The sequence below is a fragment of the Anser cygnoides genome, chromosome 4, assembly GCF_040182565.1.
Source record: "Anser cygnoides isolate HZ-2024a breed goose chromosome 4, Taihu_goose_T2T_genome, whole genome shotgun sequence".
In the NCBI taxonomy this organism is placed as follows: domain Eukaryota; kingdom Metazoa; phylum Chordata; class Aves; order Anseriformes; family Anatidae; genus Anser; species Anser cygnoides.
In genome coordinates, this window is record NC_089876.1 from 65,733,784 (window position 1) to 65,755,335 (window position 21,552).

Here is a 21,552-nt window from a genome sequence, read left to right on the forward strand (position 1 = left end):
GGTAAAGGTTTCATGCCTGCAAAGCCAAACCCCATACAGCATCTCAGGACTTTGAATTCCTGAGCAAAACACATTTGTGTGGCCCACAGCTGTGCTTGTGTGTGAGGGTGTACATGCCACACACTGCAGAGGGAGGGATGATAGCTTTAAAACGTGTATGATAAGGAGGCGGTTTGGGAGAAAACAGGGAGAAAGGGTAAAGATACAACAGCAGGTTTTGTGTCTGCCTTCTGAATGGTTCATTCTTTTATTTAATGTAAAATTTCTTCCACAGCTTAGTGCTTTAAGGTTTTTTTTGTGAACAGTAACGTATAGATGAGAGCGCATATTATTAGAAAGCTTTAGGTATTGTACGCTATGGGGGCATCTTTTCAACATTCCTTTAGCGTTCTAACTTTCTGTAGATGTGTGTTTTGGTACGAAGAATGATGTAAATTCACCACATAACCCGTAGAAGTGTTGTTTCCTATGCTAACTAGTTTTTCATATGAGAATTACAATTTTTATTTATTTTCAAAGTGCCTCATCCCTTTCCTTTCAAATTTCAATGCTTTGTGAAACACATCCAGTTTCAGCCAGAGGAAAGTCTAAAGTCGAGGAGACAAAGATTGAAAGGGGGTTGATTTCATGGTTTAACTGCTAAATAATAATGAAATTGAGTTTGTAATTTCATGTTTGTGTGAAGTGGTCGATCAGTTCATTTTGCAGAGTGATGGTAAGCTGTAGAATAGGGATAAATAATCATCTTTAGTCTCTGTGCTGAGTACTGCCTTTCTTCCAGGGTACTTCGGAAGATTATTTAAAACTATGTGTTTCACCAGAAATTCAAGCTTGAGATGAGGTTTATCTTGCCTGGCAGTAAAATGCTGGCTGTAAAGTGCACAAAACCGAGAGCAGCTTGCCTTCAGTGAGGGACCGGCTGTGCAGGTGTCTCACGTGAGCTGCTTACGGTTTTCTGACAGGCCCTCGGTGGAAACCCTGAAATGAAACAGCAGAGTCTTACTCTACCACTCCAACTTGTAACGTGCTGTTAATCCAAGTGTACCCTGGTGTGGTGGTTTTACTCAGGTGGACAGCCAAGCTCCACCACGGCCGCTCTCTCACTCCCCCTTTCCCTTTGAGGGACCACAGCCTTAAGCTGCGAGGCCCTTATCCAACATGGGGCAGCTTCTGGATTCTTCTTACGGAAGCCACCCCTACAGCCTCCCCACTACCAGAACCTTGCCATGTAAACCCACTACACCTGGATGGAAAAAAAAAAAAAAGGTAACATGAGCTCGTTGCTAACTTGAGCAAGCAAGGACTTTGCAATAGTCCGAATGGTTCGTTTTCTGTTCTGGCTTTCTTGATAGCTTCTTCTCTGAGGTGTATGTCTACCCGTACGTGCTCAGCATTTGTCTTCTTCCCCTCTGTGCCTCAGGGCCGCAGGCCTGCAACAGGCCCTGGCCATAACCTGGTGAGAGGAACATGTGCAGGCCTTGAATGCTGCATACTCTTACGCTCGGTCTCTGTTCCAGCATGTTGGTGGCTGCTTTAAATCCCTCACTGAGTCAGTGGATGCACAGGGCTGACCATGGGCTGGGCTTCCTGAGCAGATACTTTCTGCTGAAACTCATCCAGAGCCCTCTTGAAGGTTTCAAATGATGGAGGTGCAGCTCCCATGGCAAGTTCTCCCTGTGGCTGGCTATCCTCACCACTTCAAATAACTAACCTGGACCTTACCTTTTCTTCAAAAGTCTTTAACTTTGATTTTCAGATCCTGGATCTTCTAGTTAGGTGAAAAGAACAATCTAATAACAAAAATATTCTTTTTGTGTAGGTGTCGCAGTATCAACTGCAGTTGATCAAGCAAAGGGTTGTATACCTAATGGTTAGGTAAATTTCTTGCAGTTACTTCTTGTAAAGCAGCTTTCCCAGACTTTGCAATATCACAGCTGTTTGCTGAAACAGCATTTATTTTTGAACTGCAGACATCTCAACTCAATATTTAGCAAGTGCTTGTATTTGCTTTTTCTAGCCGTGGCATGTTGATGTTCAATTGGTTTTTCAGAGGTTGTCAGAGACTCGGAAAGAGCACGTGGAGTAGTGGCTGCAGGTCAGGAAAAATAATTGACAACATAGAGAACCTCTTCAGAAATGCATCTTCTGAGATAGGCAGGGCTTAGGATATCCATCATTTAACAATTCTCCCCTCAAACAAAAAAAAACGTCAGCAACACCTCCATATTTCTTCAGTTCCAGATTTAAAGATTCATTGAGGGCCAGTTTGCGTCTCAGTCTCATGCTTCCCTGCAATTCCAGTGCTATATTTTAAAAGTAACATAAGACTGATGCAGTGGGAATTAAATCCCACTGAATAAAAAGTAACTAAAAGTTACATTATGTTGTAGAATAAGCATGACAAGCAACCACATGTATAATTTATTACCTATAGTGGGTAAGTACTTAACAACAGTCATAATAAACTCATTCTGTTCATTCATTTTTAAATCTTAGCATACTGATTCAGACCTTAACTGAAAGTGAATATACAATCAATGTGAGTCTTTTTATGCTGGTTTAATAATGTAGGACTGTTGAGGATCTTTAATTAAATAATTATTCTTTGTTCAATCAGGATAGATTGCCTCACTATAGGGATTGCAGGAAAGAACATGCAAAATCCACCCTAAACTGATCACGGTTTAGCTACTTACACTGGATTACAGTAAGTGATGGTCTTTGTTGCACAAAGTAAGAGCAACGCAAAAGCCAGGAAAAATTGTCAGATATTAAAAATGTAATGCCCAATTCCGATGTGATCAAAGGAAAGCACACTAAGACCCAATTTGATGGTGTGGTGAACAAAGTTACAGCTGTTTGACAAATGGGAAAAGTGCATTTTCTACAGGGTTCAGGTTCCAACAGTTTTCTTTGGTTTTGGTAACAGTTGTAAGGTGCTCAGCACTTAGGAAGTAGAGCTTGCCTCCTTTAGCTGCCTACCTAGGAAATGGCCCTTCAGAAAACCTGGCTTTCGTTTTTTAACTAGTAACCTCACGTATTAAAGAGGTGGCAAATGGAGCTGTTAGGAGGAGGTACAATAAATTGCCTGGTGTATATGCCTGCTGTGCAGAGCGATTCCCAGAAGAGGATCTGCACAGGCAGACCAGCCTTCACATTTCTTCTGTCTGGGTGAGTTGGAAACGCAAAATCTGCCTGGCATGGGGGCTGCTGCTCGTAGCAGCACACAAGGCTGACTTCAGATGGCCCCTGCCGCCGTGGCATGTCATTAACGCAGCTCACGGTGACTGGACTGAGAGGACTTCAGTGTTTATTAGGGGAATATAATCATTTAAGCCTGAATAAGCTTCAAAGCACTAATGTGGCTGTTTGGCCAACATAAATGAGATGTAAATTTGTGCTGAATAGCCGCTGATTACAGAAAGATGATTAATGCAAAATTTGAAATTGATTTATGGGTGCAGTTGTCAGGGCCTAAGCCATGAATGTAATATTATCTTGATGAAAAGCTTTGGGTAAATTAGAATCCAGGGAGCAGGGGTAAAACAATGCATTTGCTGGAGGGCCTGATATGGTGTAAGGGTTGTCTGTAATCTAGTCAAATTTGGGGTATGCCTGAGAGGTTAGGCTTTTCCTGCGTAGCACATGGATAATTATATCACTTCTCCTGAAACATTAGGAAAAAGAGGAGTTTAATCTGTTTTATTTTCATTAAATGGACTTTTTAGTCAAGTAATTTTTTTCTTTTACTGGAAAATCTTTAAAAATAAGTGTTCTCACTTTCAGGACATTCTAGGTTGCTGATGACAATGATGAAGATTAATGATTTAGCGTAGTTTTTGCAAAAAGCATGTTCCATCTCATCCCTCACCAATTTCCACTAGTGCATGCAGGAATAGGCCAAATGGTTTGTATTACTCCAATTGTAGGCAATTAGAAGCCCCAAATTAGTTTTTATGTTAAGACATACAGTAGTTTTAATGTTAGGACGTACAGTAAAAAGGAAGACTTCCTTTCTTGCTTGCTGCTTTTGAAAATGGTTCTGTGAACCTGTTGGTATCATCAGATGACGAGTTACACAAAGACTATCCCAAAAACTCCGAAAATCCAAGCATTTGGTTATAAATCTAAAATGTGTGTCATATTGTGCTGAGTCCTTCTGAAAATCTGCCTCCGTCAGTCTTCTGATGTTGAACTGCGTGTTGTCAACATTGCTTTTTACAGCATTTGTTAAATTGTTCTGCAATGACTGTTACATTAAACAGGGAAAAATGATTTAATGGTATTGTGTTTCTCCATTGCCACTTTCATGCTCATATTCATTGTTGCTGCGTCGATTGCTGGACAGCAGTGTGAAATGTATGCTTAATTCAGATGCAGGAAGAATTTCAAACCTTAAAAGAAAAAAAAAAAAGGAGGAGGGGGGTGCGAGTACCACAGTGCTTTGTTCTGGGAACAGGTCAGAGCAGCCTCTGATTAGGCATGCTGGAGAGGGGCTGATGCTCCTTTTTATTTCAGTTGCTGTAACCTCCAGCTGGGTTCTCCTTCCAGTTGGATTTCAGTCCTGACATCGTTCATTGATCATGCAAATGATCAAAGTCTGAGCAAAACTTCTGTCCCATTTTCATTTTCCTGTTACATCTTGGAGCACAGCACTGAAGTCTAGGTGACTTTGTCCTCACGTTACTTCACTTTCAGCAACTTTATTTGTGCAGCTCTCCAAGCGGATAATATATTTCATCGTAAGCATGTTCTGCAGATATTTTTTAATGATTTAATTGCTCTTCTTTCTTGCAGGCTTCTAGGGTGGGATTTGCTTTAGCAAATTACTGCTTATGTTTTAAGATGCTATCTCAGCTTTACAGACATCTGCGTTCATAGTCATCTTGTCAGTAGTGTGGAGTAAGCCAGGAATTACCAAACCAGTGTGCTGTATTACAGTAGGAAGTCTCTTGCAGTACCTACTGCAGAAATGAAAGAGAAAGGTGTGGCACCAAACTTTGCATGTGCATTACAGATATAAGAAAATATGTAGGGATCATTCGGGTAGCAAATTCAACGGTTTAAATCATAGGAGTTGATGATTATGAAGTTCTCCATACAGCTTCAGGTAACTTCTGCTGCTTCTGCTGTCTTCTCATTTAGCACATCTTGAAAGGAGCAGTCTTGCTTAGTCTTATGCTCATTTCAGCATGGGTCTTCCTATTTGGTGTTTTTCCTTAGCTTTCTGAGTAACTTGTGTGCAAACTTTAATTTACGTTGCTTTGGGAGGGACGGGGACTTCTAGCAGTCACGACTGTGCACATGGGACCTTGAAAGCTTAACCCAGGTGAAGTTATGAAGATTCAAAACACCACAAAAGACAAGAGAGTACACTCAAATGCTTAGATTCTTGTGTCTAAAACTTGCAGTTTCTTAAGCAGATTGCTGCTGGTGAGTTGTCTTCTGAGTGTTGGAGTGAGAGATTGGCAGCACTGGAGCTGGGATATGGACCATGATGGTGTTTAACAGTCACCCAATTCCTTTCCAGCCTAGGTCTGTTTTGTAGTGGAGAAGTGACATTATAACCCACCATCTTTATTAATTTCCATCCTGACATCGGTTGCAGAGCAAGCAGAACATAAAGCCTTGGTGTCTAGTGAAACTGAGCCTTAGTAAATCTGGATGCAGTGGCAAATAGCCTCTAATATGGGTTAACGCCTGTTTTTCTGCTTTTAACACCTTTGCTGTCCACCTGTTGGAAATAATCTTTCAGGTCACGTCTGGTTGTACTTTTAAAGCTGCTGCAGTGAAACTTTGCATTTAAGTTTGGGGAGTGAGGGTGGTGGAAGCACGTATTAAAGTCTGTCACTTGTGGAATAGGGAATACGTGTGTTCACTGGTTAATAAAAAGATAAAGGAAAAAAGTTTGCTAGTCAAATGGGGCATGTCTGAAAGCCATTTTGTACTTCCAGTTCCTACCTTCCCCCTCTTGGCAATTTACAATTTACTCTCTCCCTTACTTCTGTTCTAGTTTATGAAAAATGCTTCTTTACTGGTGGCTAGAAAATTTACTGGAATAAGTGGGGAAGCTCACATTTACCTCAGGTAATTTAGAACTTGGTCCCAAGATATTTGAAAGATGTGGTAACCAGACTGTTCAGCTTGGGGACCAGAGTAGAGCAGCGCTGTGAGAAACAGACAACTGCAATCCAGTAGGAAAACATGAGAAATGTAGCCCCAAAGTTGTGGTATTCTTGTTTGTACGTATGTATTTATTTTCCTAGTTGGACAAATTGAGAGGTATGTGCCAAACCACCAGAAAACGCTCAGTTCCTTCTCTGGAAACTTTGCTTTATGGATCTATTTCTTCAGACCAAATTTTTGGTTCAGATTAATCGGATCCTCTTCTACCCTCTGTCTGGTCTCTATTAAGTTTTTTGCTTGACTAGTAGCTGTTGTCAGTAGGAATATCCATCTATATGAATGCCTTGGTTGTAAAATTGCCCATCCCTCTGAGGTTTGAGCCCTGGGAGGGGAAGGGGAGGATCATATTTAGGGAAATGGCAGGATCCCCAGTGATTACGATTGCTCCTGGTATTTAAGGTTTGAATAAACACCAGGCCAAATACTATTTTCATTGAACTCGCTGCAGTTCTCTTTTGATGTTGGCTCCTGCCCTTAAAATGAACTCCAGAAATGAGGAAATAGAAGCTGTGTAGGAATCTCTGCACCTTTCATCATAAAAGTGGTGTTGCAAAATAAAAGTCTATCTGTACAAACAATCTCTTTTATTTTGGAAGGTGAAATTTAAAAAGTGTATTTGAGTTTGAAAGAAATAGTTTGGGATATTCTACAACAGTTTATACTTCTTTTTTTTCTAACCTCTATTTTTTCTCATATAAATTCAGGAAGAGAAGATGCCAAATACCTGTTTGAAGAGGCTATCAAAATCGCTTGTTTTCCCCTTTGCTGATTTTTATCCTGTTCCCTCCTTTCCTAATTTGATCTGAGCTCATGAATGGTTTCAGCCTCCTTTGTTGCTTTGAACTTGTAATTCACTGGAAGGAGTCACCTGGCTGGGGTTGGTGTCCTCCTGCTGTCCGAGTGGTGCAGGAGTGGCAGCAGGGCAGTGCAGCGAGCAAGGACCCTGGTTGAGGGTGGTGTCCCAGCGCAGCGTTTGGACTTCAGACTTCCAGAACTGAAGATCTAAGTGATGTGGTGCATTGTAGGGCTTGTTATAAAACTGGCGGTACTGGTGGCAGGCTTGGAAGCAGTTGAAATTTGGGGCCAGTGCGTCTAAGTGGTGTTTTGTAGCAGACAAGATGGGGGACATGAGCACTGTTATTGTACAGCTGACGCAGCCCTAAAAAACCTTCTGCACTACAGAAAAGGATGCGTGGTGCTCTGCCTGGCTTCCACTAGGGACTTAGCCTTATGTTACCTCACCGAAGTCAATGAAATCACACAGAGGAGAGCCTGCTCAGATGCTCTTCTTATTTGCTTTATCTTAGTAAAATGATAGCAGGTAGAAAGCTGGCAGGCAGCTAAAAAAAATAAACCTGAAGTTTTTGGGTTTTGTGATGGGGAGAGCAGTGAAAGGAGAGAAGGTGGAGGCTGCTGGAGGAAGTCGAGCAGCGGGTGGAAATGTGTGTGTGGCAGCTGAGCTGGGGGCTATTGATCAGCAGCCAGGTCTTAAGATCAGCTGCCTGAAAGGCAGTTGAATAGGCTGCCCAAATACTACAGGAATGAATTGCACAAAGCTGAGTGTGCTGGCCTGCCCTTCTGGAAAGGCACCAGGCTTCCCCGTATAAAACTTGCCACAGGAGCTGAATTTCCCCCCACCACGCCACTAGTGTGCTCATGCTCAGCAGGACCTTGGGGCAAAATCACCCTTCTCTGTGGGCAGAATTGTGTGGGGCATCATGGATGCTTTCCCGTGTTGAAAGCCTGCAGTGTGACATCTATGTCAGGCTTGCAGGGTCCAGGTTTAGCGTGGGTGCTGCTGTGGGGACCCTTCCAGCACGGCTGGTGAGCTGCAGGGAGTGGAGTGTGACAGAAGGGACAGCTTACACCCTTGGGTTGTTTTGCCGTGTCCAAGCAGCTAGTTATGAAACTCGCCCTTCTTTTTCGAGGTTCGAGGCCTTCCCTCGAGGAAGGGAGAGCTGTGTGAGGCTGTCTCAGCTGGGTTAGCACGTGTTGGACCCGTGCACTAGTCCTGCAAGTTGTCTGGGAGATTCATCTGCCTCGACAACTTGGTTAAAGAGTGCTGCAAGCCGATGCTTGTTAATCGAGCAGCATGCCATTAGTTTCTGAAGGGGAGTCTGTGAACTGGCCCATATGTTGCCAGAAGGCTGAGAACGTTGTTTTGATGCATTTTCACTGAATTTTACAGTTAGAGGTATGTGGAGCTCTAGCTCTTTGCCCAATAGAAAAGAAAAGGCTAGGAAAAGCAAAACTCCATTCAGGGTATGGAGCTGGTGGGCAAGTGCAGGGGAAAGAGGCCAGAGCCACTACTGAAGCTTGATATTGAGAGACAAGAGGCAGAGAATTGGGTATCTCACAGAGAAGGACCAAGTGTAACAGGGAAAAAAAGGCACAGGGCAGGATGATGTGCAGAAGGAAACATAATAATTTTTCTGCAGAGGCAAAAGAATGAAAATATCTAAATCCTCTTCCAGTTTTACATCTTGGTGTCAGCAGACAGCTGAATTACCACACGTATGTTGTACGGTTCCATGCAGTGGGGTAAGGAGTGGGAGAAGGTGAGCCTTGTGCCAGAGAGCCTGTGAAATGGGTAGTGAGAGCACAAGTAGCTTAGACAATCCTTAGGGGGATGGAGGGAGGGAGGGAATCCTGCTGGAAAGCTTTCTGGGAAGTCCTGGGAACCACTTTTAACGCTCCTAGGCTTCCTTTTGCTCTTACTCTTAGGATTTAGTTAAATGTCTAACTTCTTTTAGCAGCTTTAAAATGTGCAGAATTAAGAAAGGCTTAAAATTTGCACACCAGCTTTGGTGGCTACTTCAGATGGAGGCCTGTAACAAAACTAATCTTAAAAAAAAAAAAAAAAAAGCCAAACAACAGCAAACAAAAGCTTTGAAATCTTCATCTCCAGCGTCAGAACTTGTTTTTGGGGCGGCAGCCTGGTGCTGTGCTGTGGTAGCACATTGCAGTCCTGGAATCCCAGAGCTTAGAAACAAGCCTGAGCGGCAGGCAGCTGGTGAATGAGTTTTTAAATTGTCCATTTAACCCAAGGCTGCTCCACTGACTGCTTTTTTAGCTTTTATATATGTATTCGTTAGATGTGTGATATCTTTGGCCTTTCCACGGGCAGACAGCCTGCATGAATTGCATGCTTGCTATTGATGGAGCTGAGTGCAGTCTTTAGCTTCTGTTAACTCGCTAGCAGTGGTGTACTGGAAGTTTCTGATTCAGAAATAGGTCTTCTATAAATGATTTAACATCAGGCCATTGAAATGCGTTTGTTTTCCTTCTTACAGCTATTAAAGACTTAGAGAAAACATTTAGCACCAAATTAATGTTGCATTTTTGTTTTAATCCTGCAGATGGGGTTGATTTATATTTCAAAAATATGTGCTGCAGAGAGGAATTAAAACGTTACACATTTTTTCAGTTGTACTTATTATTTTTTAACGCAAATATTTTCAGCTAGATGCTGTCATTTTAATGCGTTGAGTTTTCTTTTTCATTAACTATTATGGAGCAGCATTTCATCCTGCAGAGGTTCTAGCTAGTTTTTCTTCCTTCGTTGTTCAAGGTGGCTGTCTGAGGTCTGCAATAACTGGGAAGCTGGGACTAGGCAGAAGGTGCAGGTTCTCTTTTCCCCTATCTCCCTCTCATGGAGGGATGTGAAAGCAGAACGGCGGTCTCGGGGGTGAGGCAAACCCAGCTGCACTAATTGGAAGAGAAAGACGTGGTGCACTCCTACATGCAGATAGGAAAGCAGAAGATGGGATTAAATGGCAGAGCAGAGGTTTTATGCAATAGAGGCTGCTCCGATATGATCTACTTGATCCTCCCGTGAGGACTACACGGAGATAAGCAGCCCTAACTCATTAGCACCTCCCTTTCCTCTTGCTCTCGGATTGCTTTAGGTTTGATGGCAGGTGGTGATGGAAGGACTTCTTTGAGCTGGGGTTCACTGCTGGAAACGCAGCACATCCTGAGGTCTGAGATGTTAAGTGACGTGTGTTACAACTGAAATTACACCTCAGCTCAGTGTGTTTATGCTTGGACCTTCCTATTCAACGTCGTGCTGTCAGTGGGTGAAAGCAACCATGAGAGCCACTGGATTTCCTTTCTGAACAACCGAGCTTTCCTCCACTAATACAACTCTTGGAGCAGCTACAGAAAGGAGCTTAATTTGTGACTCTGGAGAGCATTATAGTTGTCCGTGTAAATCTAAATTAAAATAAGTATTTTTTCTGAGTTTTTTTGGTATACCTTCAAGATAGATCGCTAAAGATCCGATTGCAACATTATGGTCCCTGCAGACATCAGTTTTCGGAAAGAAATGTACATCAGATACCCTCTAAATGTCATATGGAGTTGCATTGTGCATTCTGTGGCCATCTGTACCCATCCCCACTCACTGAAACTGTTTGGTCTCAGCTATTTCCAGCTCTTGGACGCTTTTCACCACCTCCTGTCGGAGGCAAATACCTCCAGTATCTGCTGGTCGATGTGCTGGTTCGAGCGATCCTCTGACCTTCGCCAGAAAGAGCAAAGGTTTGCAGTCATTCAGGTCATCACAGTCTTTTCTGGGCTCGCCTGGCAGAGGCAGCAGGGACTTCTGCATCAGCTGGCAGGGGTGTGGAAGGACACCCTCCTCCTCCTCCAGCAGAATCACCGGTGTGAGAACAGACCTTGTGCTTATATAGTCTCATGTTAAATGAGGTGGCGTGGTATGGATGGCGTGCTGAACACGTAAATGCACTAGTGCAGAGTGGTATTTTTCTGTTTTTTTCATATCATGTCTGCAAACCCACCTTATATTCTGGGACTTGGAGAAGCTATTGGCAGATTTGTGCTGTCCTCTACACTCTTTTTCTGTGGCACTCTGTGTAATTGTTGACTGCTTCTCCCCAAAGTTAGGCACAAATCCTGCACAGGTCTGCCCAGCTTTAGCCTTAGGCATCTCCAGCAAGTCTGCGGCGCTGTCAAGGGGGATAAAGCGACAGTAGAATGGTGGCCTGTTTAAGCCCAGGGTTGTATGGAAGATTTTGAAATGAAAATGCTGCATAGCATGAGAAAAAAATCCTGAATTTAGGTTCCTTGCTCAGAAGAGTGGTGATGCATGTGGACTCTGCACGTCATAGCAGTCACATCTTCTGCTAAAATTGCAGAAGTCTGCACTTTTACCTCCCAGGTCAGGGAGGAAGGGTATGTGGAAGAGAGGAAATGTTTTTCTGCTGATGGTATTTATAACTCATTTTAGACTGTAGCATTATGTTATGTTTTTTATGCCACTCGTTGCCGCCATATTCACATAAAATTTAAGAAAAGCGTATCCCTGAAAAAATGTCATTATTATGTTGACTCTGAGGGTGTTCCCTGTCAGCTCTGCAGTAATGATATCTGGGTTGAGAAGGCTCTCGACTTCATCTCAGGTGGTATTTCCAATAAAATATTGGCCTTTGGCCTTAGAAAATATTCAGCTTGTATTAGCTTGTATCGAAGTACCTTTAAATTATGTTCTGTGCGCTTGCTTTGAGCTCTGTCCACAGCTAAGATTAGAAGCAGGCAGCAACACTGAGCAGAGGCACTGGGAGGATGGAAGAGGCTTTGGGAATTCAGCCCTAGCAGATGAGCAGGTCAAAACTAGGAGAGAGGAACAAAGCTGAAATCATCGCTGGTTCTCCTGAGTTCTTGACTGTATGTGGGTTAATCTAATCTCTTAATGCGGTACCACAGTTGTCAAAAGCAGACAGGAGACATTAATGTTGCTTGTTTCTATTGGAGGCCCTGTTGTAGTGCTGGACCAGGAGAAAGCATTTCTTCCAAGGGATTCACTTTTGTGCGTGACCAAATTAAAGCGAAAAAGCAGTTGTTACAATTGCCATAAACAGCTGGGAGAAATTATCTGGAGCTCTTTAAAAACCCGCATAGCATGCTCAGAGCAGCTCAAGTCTTGCAGATCCTGTAACCACCTCTATTGAAAGTATTCTGCTGTTTCACGAGCAGAAACTCCTCTGATTAGCACTCGTGGGGAGCAAAGGCCCATTTATTTCATGCACAACTGCTGATTTTCCAGCAAGCTGTTCAGTGGGAGAGAGAACAGCCTGGAGAAATGTGGTCGTCTTCACTGTGCTGCGCAGTGATTTGAGGAAGTAGCAGGAAGGAGCCTGGGGATGCAGAGACAGACGGACTGTAAATAGCTTTTTCACCTATGTGGCTGCATTGGAAAAGGCCAGCTCATGGCCCCATCTGCTTTTGTTTTGTCACTTAAAGTACCAGTGGACAGACCCAGCAGTTTTATTTTCCCGCTTCTGAAAAGCCTCTAACAAGCTTTTTTTTAACTAGCATCCATTTATATTTCTAAAGGATCTTTTATCTGATACGTTTATTATCAAGCCAAAATGTTTTGCCCCCTAAACATCCCATCGTAAACCTCTGAATCCTCAGGCGATCTTCCATGGGAAAGCTCAGATTTTGTGGGAGTTGTTACTTCTTTTAAAAGTAATACTTCTTCTTTTTACGCAGTGGGAAGAAATTGGTGAGGTGGATGAAAACTATGCTCCGATACACACATACCAAGTATGCAAGGTAATGGAACAGAATCAGAACAACTGGCTTCTGACCAGCTGGATCTCTAACGAAGGGGCATCCCGCATTTTCATCGAGCTCAAATTCACCTTGAGGGACTGCAACAGCCTTCCAGGAGGACTTGGGACTTGCAAAGAGACTTTTAACATGTACTACTTTGAATCGGATGACGAAGATGGGAGGAACATCAGAGAGAATCAGTATATCAAGATCGATACCATTGCTGCTGATGAGAGCTTCACAGAGTTAGACCTTGGCGACAGAGTTATGAAGCTAAACACAGAGGTGAGAGATGTTGGGCCCCTGACCAAAAAGGGATTTTACCTTGCTTTCCAGGACGTGGGTGCCTGCATTGCCCTGGTCTCTGTGCGCGTGTACTACAAGAAATGCCCATCAGTGGTCCGCAACCTGGCACGCTTTCCAGACACCATCACGGGAGCAGATTCCTCACAGCTGCTAGAAGTGTCAGGCGTCTGCGTCAACCACTCGGTGACCGACGAGGCGCCGAAGATGCACTGCAGTGCTGAGGGAGAATGGCTGGTGCCCATCGGGAAGTGCTTGTGCAAGGCAGGCTACGAGGAGAAGAACAACACCTGCCAAGGTAAGGGTCTGCAGGGGGGCTGCTGTGCCAGGGTGATGTGCTGCCTTGGCTCTCTTCTCTTCCACATCCTTTTCTCGTGCCTGGTTGACAACGGTAGGTTGGCTTCTCGCTTCCTCTGAGGTCTGCTGAATGGCTGTGGGAGGATGAAGAGGTCTTGGCTGGGTGTTGTGGGACTTGACACCAATGTACAGTTCCCTCCCCTGCTCACTGTGTGCAGCGAGACTCCAGCACCCCGCTGTTACCTTGGGAGCAGTGCACCGTCGGGTCCATGAGGGAATTGCAGTCTGATCAGTTATTTAAAGCTTTGCATCGGATGTACTCAATACTGAGGTTTTCTCTTCATTTTTAGAAGCTTGATTTCTTTTTTCTGGGCTGTTGCAGGGAACATTTGAAGTTAATTTCCCTGTACAAGGCATGTTTTGTGTTTTTGTATTTAAATAAATATGTTTTTCTCCCTCTCTGTGAGGTGGGGGAGGAAGGGGAGGAGGGAGAATTCGATATTTTCCTCTCTGGTAAATAGTTTAATACAAAGCTGCTCAGCTGTTCTGAGTTAAATGTAAAGCTTCACTGATTAAAAAATGCTTCCATATGTGATGAAGTTTACATACAAGTAGCTGGCTGAGGTTTCTGGGTTGCTCTTTAGTATAGGTCTACTGAATCAAGGGCCTCAAGCAAGTGATCTAGGGTGTCTGAAGCTAAAACCTAAGAAGAATACTTCTTTTAAAAAAAAAAAAAACACATAAAATGAGGTTGTACAGACTGTGGCTTTTTGCATTACATATTTGTACATAAAATTTGCCCTTCTGCTGTAAAAGTGTAACAGGTAGCTTAAAAGAAAACTTATTTGGGCAAAAAAGAGAAAAGGGGAAAAAAAACTTCAGTGCAAGCTTGGTTTTTGCAAAACTAATTTGTTCACCTTCCATCTTACTGCCTTCTGCTTGGGGCCACTTAGTGAGAGGCAACCTGTGGAGAAGGCAGATGGATTCTGTTCCAGCTGAAGTCGGTGTTGCATTTTCTTTTCACCTCACCCCAGACTGTTGTTGGCATTTGTACTGTTGGTGCATAGGATGGATCCCTGCATATCCCAAGTAAACTGGGGCCTTGATCCTTTAGTCCTCAGTTATGCTCTGTGCCCCTAAAGATTTTATAGTTCAAATCTCTTCAAGGGTTGACTTGGAAATAGGTTGTAGGTATGCTTATTTTTGGATAAACCTCAGGTAAACAGGATATAGACTCGGGGGTTAGTGCTTTTTTTGACTAGGAGATTCTGCTTTTTCTGCAGATACAGTCAACATTGAAAAATCTGTTCTTTTTCGTTCCTATGTCAATAGAGATACTTATCCCACATGTGGGTGAAGAAATTTGACTTGCAGTTTGATACTGCATGAGGGGAACAAAGATTGACGTTAATCCTAGCTGATGAAATCTAGACTGTTGCAAGTGAGGGACAAGGGCCAGCAGATATTCGAGCGAGAGTCTGCCTCATTGTGGCTAAAAATACTGTGTCCTGAAATAACATGCACTGGTTGAGTCCAACGTCTAGACACTGTCTTGAGTAACCTGCAAGAACTGTTGGAGAAAGGGAGTACATCCATTAGTTCCTTCCAAAACTTGCCCTCAAAGTAATCTTAAAGAACTCAAAACAAAGACAAGCAAAAAGCCACCACAATAACAAAAAAACACACCCAAAACAAAAGAAAAAAAAGCACTACTGGCTTAAACCAGACACTTAAGTTGGTAAAGATCTTCAAGTTTATCAAGTGTGGAGCAGCTACATCTCTGGTAATTCTGAGACTGCCATCTGGAGTATGCTTTGAGGAGACCTTAGTGATTTCAGATGCTGCTTTACGTTTGGGGGTGTGAGTGGGATTTTTTGTTTCCATGGACTTTTCTAAGTCACTTTGGGGTACAGTGTTTGGTCATAACTTATGACTGCGTTGGGTAGGAGTGTGGGCATAGTTTGCAAGTACAGATGCCTCATGGTGATGTGCCCTTGTCCTTCTGTGAGGCATACCCCCAGAAATTGCTTTTATACTCCAACCACAGCCTGCACCCTCAGCAAAAGGCTATCACTTGAACTACTCTGGAGCTGTTGAAGTCTGTAATTCTCATTTGTAGGAAAGCCCTAAATTTCGTCACCAAATCAATGGCATGTCGGGATCGAAGCGCCTATGGCAAAGTCTGTTTGAGGGCCCCGTTTGGATGTCCTGTGTTTAACCCAGGTCACTGTGCCGAGTGTTTCCTGCTGGTCGGTGCTCAGAGATGCTCAGTCGATAGGATACGTTAGCCTTAGGCTGCTCAGGATGTCTGCGGTCAGTGGATCATATGGAGTTCGTGCTGATGTCTTTGGTGAGCAGAATGCTTTCTGGTTGGGATGTTGTTGCATTCACAAGGCTGTGCTTCTTTTTATAGGATAGTGAAGTGAACTGCAGCCCATAAGGAGAGTAACTTGCACCGAGGAAGGTGTTATGTGAATTTTGTGTTGATGCGGGTGGCTTTTTCACAGCCTGACTTGTGTTTAGGAGGTGCGCTCTGTGCTCCTGGCTGACATAATGGTCGTCTTGGCAGTCCGTGGCGTAGCTCTGACAAACACCTAAATAACTTCTGATCTTTGGTTTGCAAATCATTTAAGCGCATCTTGCAAGCAGTCTCCCCGCTTGCCTTCTCTTACTGTTAAGCAGGTTATTACTGACTGTGCTTTGGGAAGCGTTTTCAACCCCGAAGAGTCTGGCTTTGTTTATTAAAATTTCTCCTGCAAAGCTGACATTTTCCAAGCTCCAGTGTCACGTCTGGACAAAGCAGACTACGCTGTTATTAGAGACGATGTAAATCCCAGTCACCCTCACAGACATATGGGAACTATTGAAATCCCTTCTGCCTACAAATCATTAATTGGCAACGATGTTCTGAATTCATCATCTTGTCAGCGGGGTTCCTGTTTGAAGAAGGCACTGACAGTAACAGCTGAGCAATTTCTCTCGCTGGGGACACTGGGGTTGTAAATATGACATGGTCTAATCTCCTTATATAATGTGCTCACTCTCCCAATTAATATAGGCAGCTAGGCAGTATTTACTGTAAAGAACCCAAACTACTTATATTTTACTCCTCCTTTGGCAGCATGGCCCATTTATCAGCGACTACTCTGAGACAACTAGAGGTAAATTGTGACTGTTTTGGGACATGCTTTTAAATGACCAGAGTTAAGGCTCGTTATTCACAAGAATAAATTGCCATACTAGTTAATAAGAAAAAAAACAAAGCAGTTGCTCTGAATTTCTATGCTGTTTTCTAGAGCAATGATTTGGTGTTACTAAAGGACTCATGGTCCTTTAGTAACACCAAATGGTCATAATTTTGTAACTTCAGTTCTAGTTGCTTACTGCGTACTGCTCACCTTTCGGGGTTTGCACAGGAAGCAAAGTCACTGTGGAAAGGTCACCTCCTGGCACTTCTCTGTTGGTATTCAGCCTCACCTTCAGCCTGACGTGTTCTTAGTGGGAAGCGAGAAATCCTTATTTTTATCCCTCTAAAGTCTCCAGAGCCCATCCTACTGGAAGGAAGGGGATGTTGGCACATTAATCTAGTGAGCCTGAAACACGTGCAGCAGTGAGGTCCTGCTGGTGACCATGGGTTTGCAGAGCTGTGGCTGTGGATGCAATTGATTTGCGGAGCCTAATATTTTTTTCAACTGCTTTTCAGAACTGAATCACAAATTAATTAAATATTTGAGTTTAAAAACAAAAACAAACAAACAAACAAAAACAACAACAAAAAAAAACACCAGCAAAACTGCACTGTGTGTGAGCCAAGCTGAAAAAGCAAGTAATGAGTTCACGAGGTTACCAGGCTCTCCTTTCCAAGAATCAGTGCACACTGCTACTTGAAGAGCAATCAAAGGGAGTACAGGCACTTTTAGCCAGCTACGAGATATGGACACGATTACAGATGTAACAGAGCTGGACAAAATAATGGAGGAAAACTTGGGTGGAATTTTTCTTCATCCTTGCTGCTTTCTGAGGGGAGAAGTTGGAAACTGAGGGCAGGGCAGAGGATGGGTTGGGGTATGAATTTCTTTCCTCTGGCAGCAGTACCATTCTAGAAATATTTGGATTATTTTTGTAAAGCAGCTCTAGAAGGTCCAAGACCTTCTGCTCTCTTAAATACTGCTGTTTCTTGCTTGATTATTCTTCTCTCAATCAACCTTGCTGAACCTATCTCTCTGCATTTACAACCAATATGTATTTTTGATGCTTGTTCATTCCTTGTATTGCAATTCTGCCCAGCTCTTGCCAAGAGATATAATTCCTTACAGGAAACAAAGGCTGCAGAAATGAACGTTGTTGGCAGATATCTTTAATTTTGGGTATAACTAAATCAATTGACAAAGGTTGCTAGCTTATGTAAATCAGAAGTTTACTCTTCTTCCTCTGAGAGCAGTGCAATCAGCACAGGCGTTTGAAGGAACTTGCCCGGAGTGGTGATTGCCCCACTGTTGATCAGTTATGGGAAGGATATTGAGACAACTGTGGGTTTTTTTTTTGCTTCTGTGCAGGAGCAGGCAGGCAGAGTCAGTGCCCTTGCGCTGGTGGGAAGCAGAAGGCGCTGTACTGTCCCTTGTTCCTAGGAAGTGGAAATGTGTGGCTGCACAGTGGCACCAAAACTTGGTTTTGGAGTTTGGGCCTTGGCTCTGAAGCAACAAGGTTTTTTTTTTGTTTTTTCATCTGATGTAGCTGCAGGAGGGAGCAAGCTTTTTCTACCCGCTCCACAGCTTGCCTCTCTGCCTTGGGTTGGCTGAATTCTCCCTTCAAACTCCTTGTTGTGGATGCTCTAGAAAGACAATGTGTTGCTAAATCCTGCCTGTCTTCTGGGACATTTCCCAGCTGGGACTCAGGTGAATAAGGCAAAAGTACTTTTACCCTTGTGGTAGAGTGGAAAGCAAGCAAAGTCCAGAAATAAAAAAAAAAAAAAAAAAAAAAATCTCCTCTTAATTGTTCTACTGGGAGGTGATTACATGGAAGAAAAACGTTGGTGGAAATATTCAGTATATGGAAAATACTGAATTTGGAAATACTGCCACCCCTCCAGGGAGTTCTTTGCCCATCATTCATACTTCTTGTGCGTTTTTCTGATTAAAACCAAATTGGATGGGAGTATAGCATAGTAGGTGTTTATATAATTATGAGCTGAAGTGTTGAGTTAATTTTAATTAGGCACAAAACCAACCGGCGTCAGAATAGCAGAATTTTTGGCTGCACAGTTTGTATTATCTTTTGAAATGTAAAGAAAATCACTTGAATGCTACATTTCAGCAAAAGGCAGTTGTCACTGGAGGGGGAATGGTTTTATTATGCGTGTGTATATTTAGGTGGTTTTGTTCCACAGCTGACATACTTAAGAGCAGGGGAATGTTTTCCAGAAATGAAAACTGTATTGCAACAGGACTGATTAAATATTACTACTTGTTTTATTTTGCACATCCTTGCCTTCATTAAGGAAGGCACGGTCTGTGTATGTGCAATATATTGTACTCTGCTAATGAGTTTTAACCTTCTGTGTAACCCTTGGTGACTCTGAAGACCTTTCCTCATCCTGCAATGATGTTTTTAGGTTGTTACTTTGCCTAATATAACCTTGTCGTTCCTGGCAGTGGGACTGCTCTGCAGTCATCTTCCAGAAGGACAATTAAAGAGTACTTTTTTCCCCATGTAAAATTTAGATTGAGCAGTATAAATAAAATCGCGCTTGGAGCCAGCTCTGAATGCTTCAGTCTTGAAGGTCATGTTTGCTTCTTAGCCAAAAAGTACTTTGGGGAAGGTTTCAGGGTATACTTTTGCATCTGAGCCTAGATAACTAAATGGTATTTAGTTAAATACTCATTTTGTTTGATTTTAGCATTCTTGAATATCCAGCTTAAGATACTTCTAAAATTATGGAGGTGTTGCAGAGGTGCACGTTAGCCATGGTGCTGTTTGGTTCCTTTGGTTGTCACCTTTGACTTTGAGTTGCTTAGAAACAGCTTGCTTATTAATTGTTGTTTTTAGAAACAAATAAGGACACTGGAGAGATGCTAAGCATAAAGTGCATGAATAGTGGTTTGACAATGCAGTGGATTTAATTGCTCTGATATAAGACAGAGCTGTCCCCAGCTGCCTGTTGTGTCCCACTGCTGGAAGTTGCTGCCAGCACTGCAGAACTGGACAGTCTGCATGCCAGCTGATGTGACCAGCGGCTTTGTCTTAATGCCCTGGACAGGGGCAGATAAGACATGGGCACTATCCCTGGGTGGTAATCTTTAGCAGAAGGGTGGCTGCAACCTCTCAAACTGCCGTAGGTCTGCCACCGCTCATCTGTCAGAACCCACATTCCACAAAATGTATGCTGAGTGTTAAAATGAAGTTGTACTGTTGCATATTTCCATGGTTTTCATGTTTTCCTGCAGGTTTTCAGTTTTGTGCTTCTCATTTAGAATCACTTAGCAGTAGTTAATGATGTGTTGACATTTCAATTACAAGCTTTTCTCTGTGCATGCTTTGTATGTTGACCATTTTAACTTGCTTTGGGTTAATATTGAGGTTGAAATCCAGGCTCCAGAAAAGGAGGGTGCGATTTCACCTTGTTTGAACACGGTTGCAGTTTACCTTTTCTTTCATTTTTTTTAAAGCTGAATAAAATTGTCCTGCATAAGGTAAGCAGAATGCAAAGACTGCAACACAGATGTCTGCACAAAGAGGTGAATCTGTTTTTCATGTAAATAGGGATGACCATTTATTTTTCTGGAAGCTTGCTCATTTTTATCATTGAAGTTAATCTAGTTACAGACGCTGTGGTGCTCACAGACAACACGTGGTTAAGGTTGCGTTGAACTTGGTACTGATGGGCCTCCATTTTTTATTTCCCTCAGGATGGTGGTGAAATTTTTAATACTGGAATGAACTCAGAGAGCAAGGCTAGGTGTTTTATAAAGCCCAAACCGTATACCCAAAACAGATTAAAGAAAGAAAAGACAAAAGAGAAGATGCCTGGTCTGTGGATATCCCTTATTGCTTTCATATACTTGTCCTACTTTTATAAACCTAAGTCATTTAAAAACAGTTGAAGTTTGAAGAATTGGGGTTTCAGCTGACAACTTTGTTCTCACTGTAAATGACAATGAATCAGATTAAGACCAAGGAAGACTTGTTGCCCTGAAAATCTAAGCTCTAAAAGCTGCAGCTCAAATCCACTGGCTGGGGCTGAAACAAGGCTGTCCCTGGGAGCGTGCTTCCCTGCTCTGCCTCAGTTTATGTCCTTGGAAGCAGAACTGGTGGGAGAGGATACATACCCGCTGCTCTGCTGCCTTGCTTTTTAGCTCGGCATCCTAAGTAGTTCAGTGCCAGCCAGAGACTGGAGTCTGAACCGGGGCTTCAGGTGTCTGTGCTGCACTTGATCCCATGTGCTTTTTTTATGATCTTAGAATAATATAACCCTTGTCAGGTCATTCTTCTCAAGGTGAATTCATTGGGAAGTACTGGACAGCAACACAAGCTTACTCTTCTAAAGCTGGGGTTGGAACAGAATTTGTCTTTGCAAAAGATTTTCCAAGCTTTGGAAGTCGTTTTTGCTAAATACATGGTGTGTTGGTTTTTTTTTTTTTAATTTTCCATTGAAAACATCTGCTTAAAATTAGGTTATTTAAATCATTACTTTGGGCCCTTGGAAACTCTTTTCAGAAGCGTCAGGCACTCATTAGCATTTGCTGAAGTCAGTGGATGCTCAGCAGTTCTGAACGCTAACTAGGCTGTTTGCTTTTGTACCTCAAAATTAGATGCTTCCCTTCAGAAAATGTTTGGCCTGGAGGTACGTATTCTGAAGAAGAATCTGAAGCTTCTGCCTGGCGTGGAAGCTGTGCCAAGGAGTCCATATCTGTGTGAAGGTCCCTTTTGCTGCCAAAGCTGCTGTTACTGAGTACCAGACCTATCTATAGATTAAAAAAAAAGCATCAGTGGACTCTTCTTTCCCTCTACACGTGTGACTGCTGGTGTTACTTGAATCAAGTGAGCATGGCTGGAGAACCAGCATCATCCTTATTAAACTCTAGAGTCACAGCTACTGTCCACCGAGTGAAATGGCTGCCTCCTGCCTGGTTCATAAGAGTTGCTTTGCTTACAGTACTGGTTCCCCAAACACTGCGTTAGATGCCTTGC

General features: G+C 42.9%; 1 protein-coding gene across 11 annotated transcripts in view; it reads left to right on the plus strand.

The window, feature by feature from the left end:
* Positions 1–21,552, plus strand: part of EPHA5 (EPH receptor A5) — a 207,059-nt gene that overhangs the window by 27,378 nt on the left and 158,129 nt on the right. For all 11 annotated transcript variants that reach the window (XM_066996326.1, XM_048073507.2, XM_048073508.2 and 8 more), the window contains exon 3: positions 12,703–13,366. In XM_066996326.1, the coding sequence (XP_066852427.1) occupies positions 12,703–13,366 (664 nt within the window). The remainder of the gene's footprint in view (positions 1–12,702; positions 13,367–21,552) is intronic.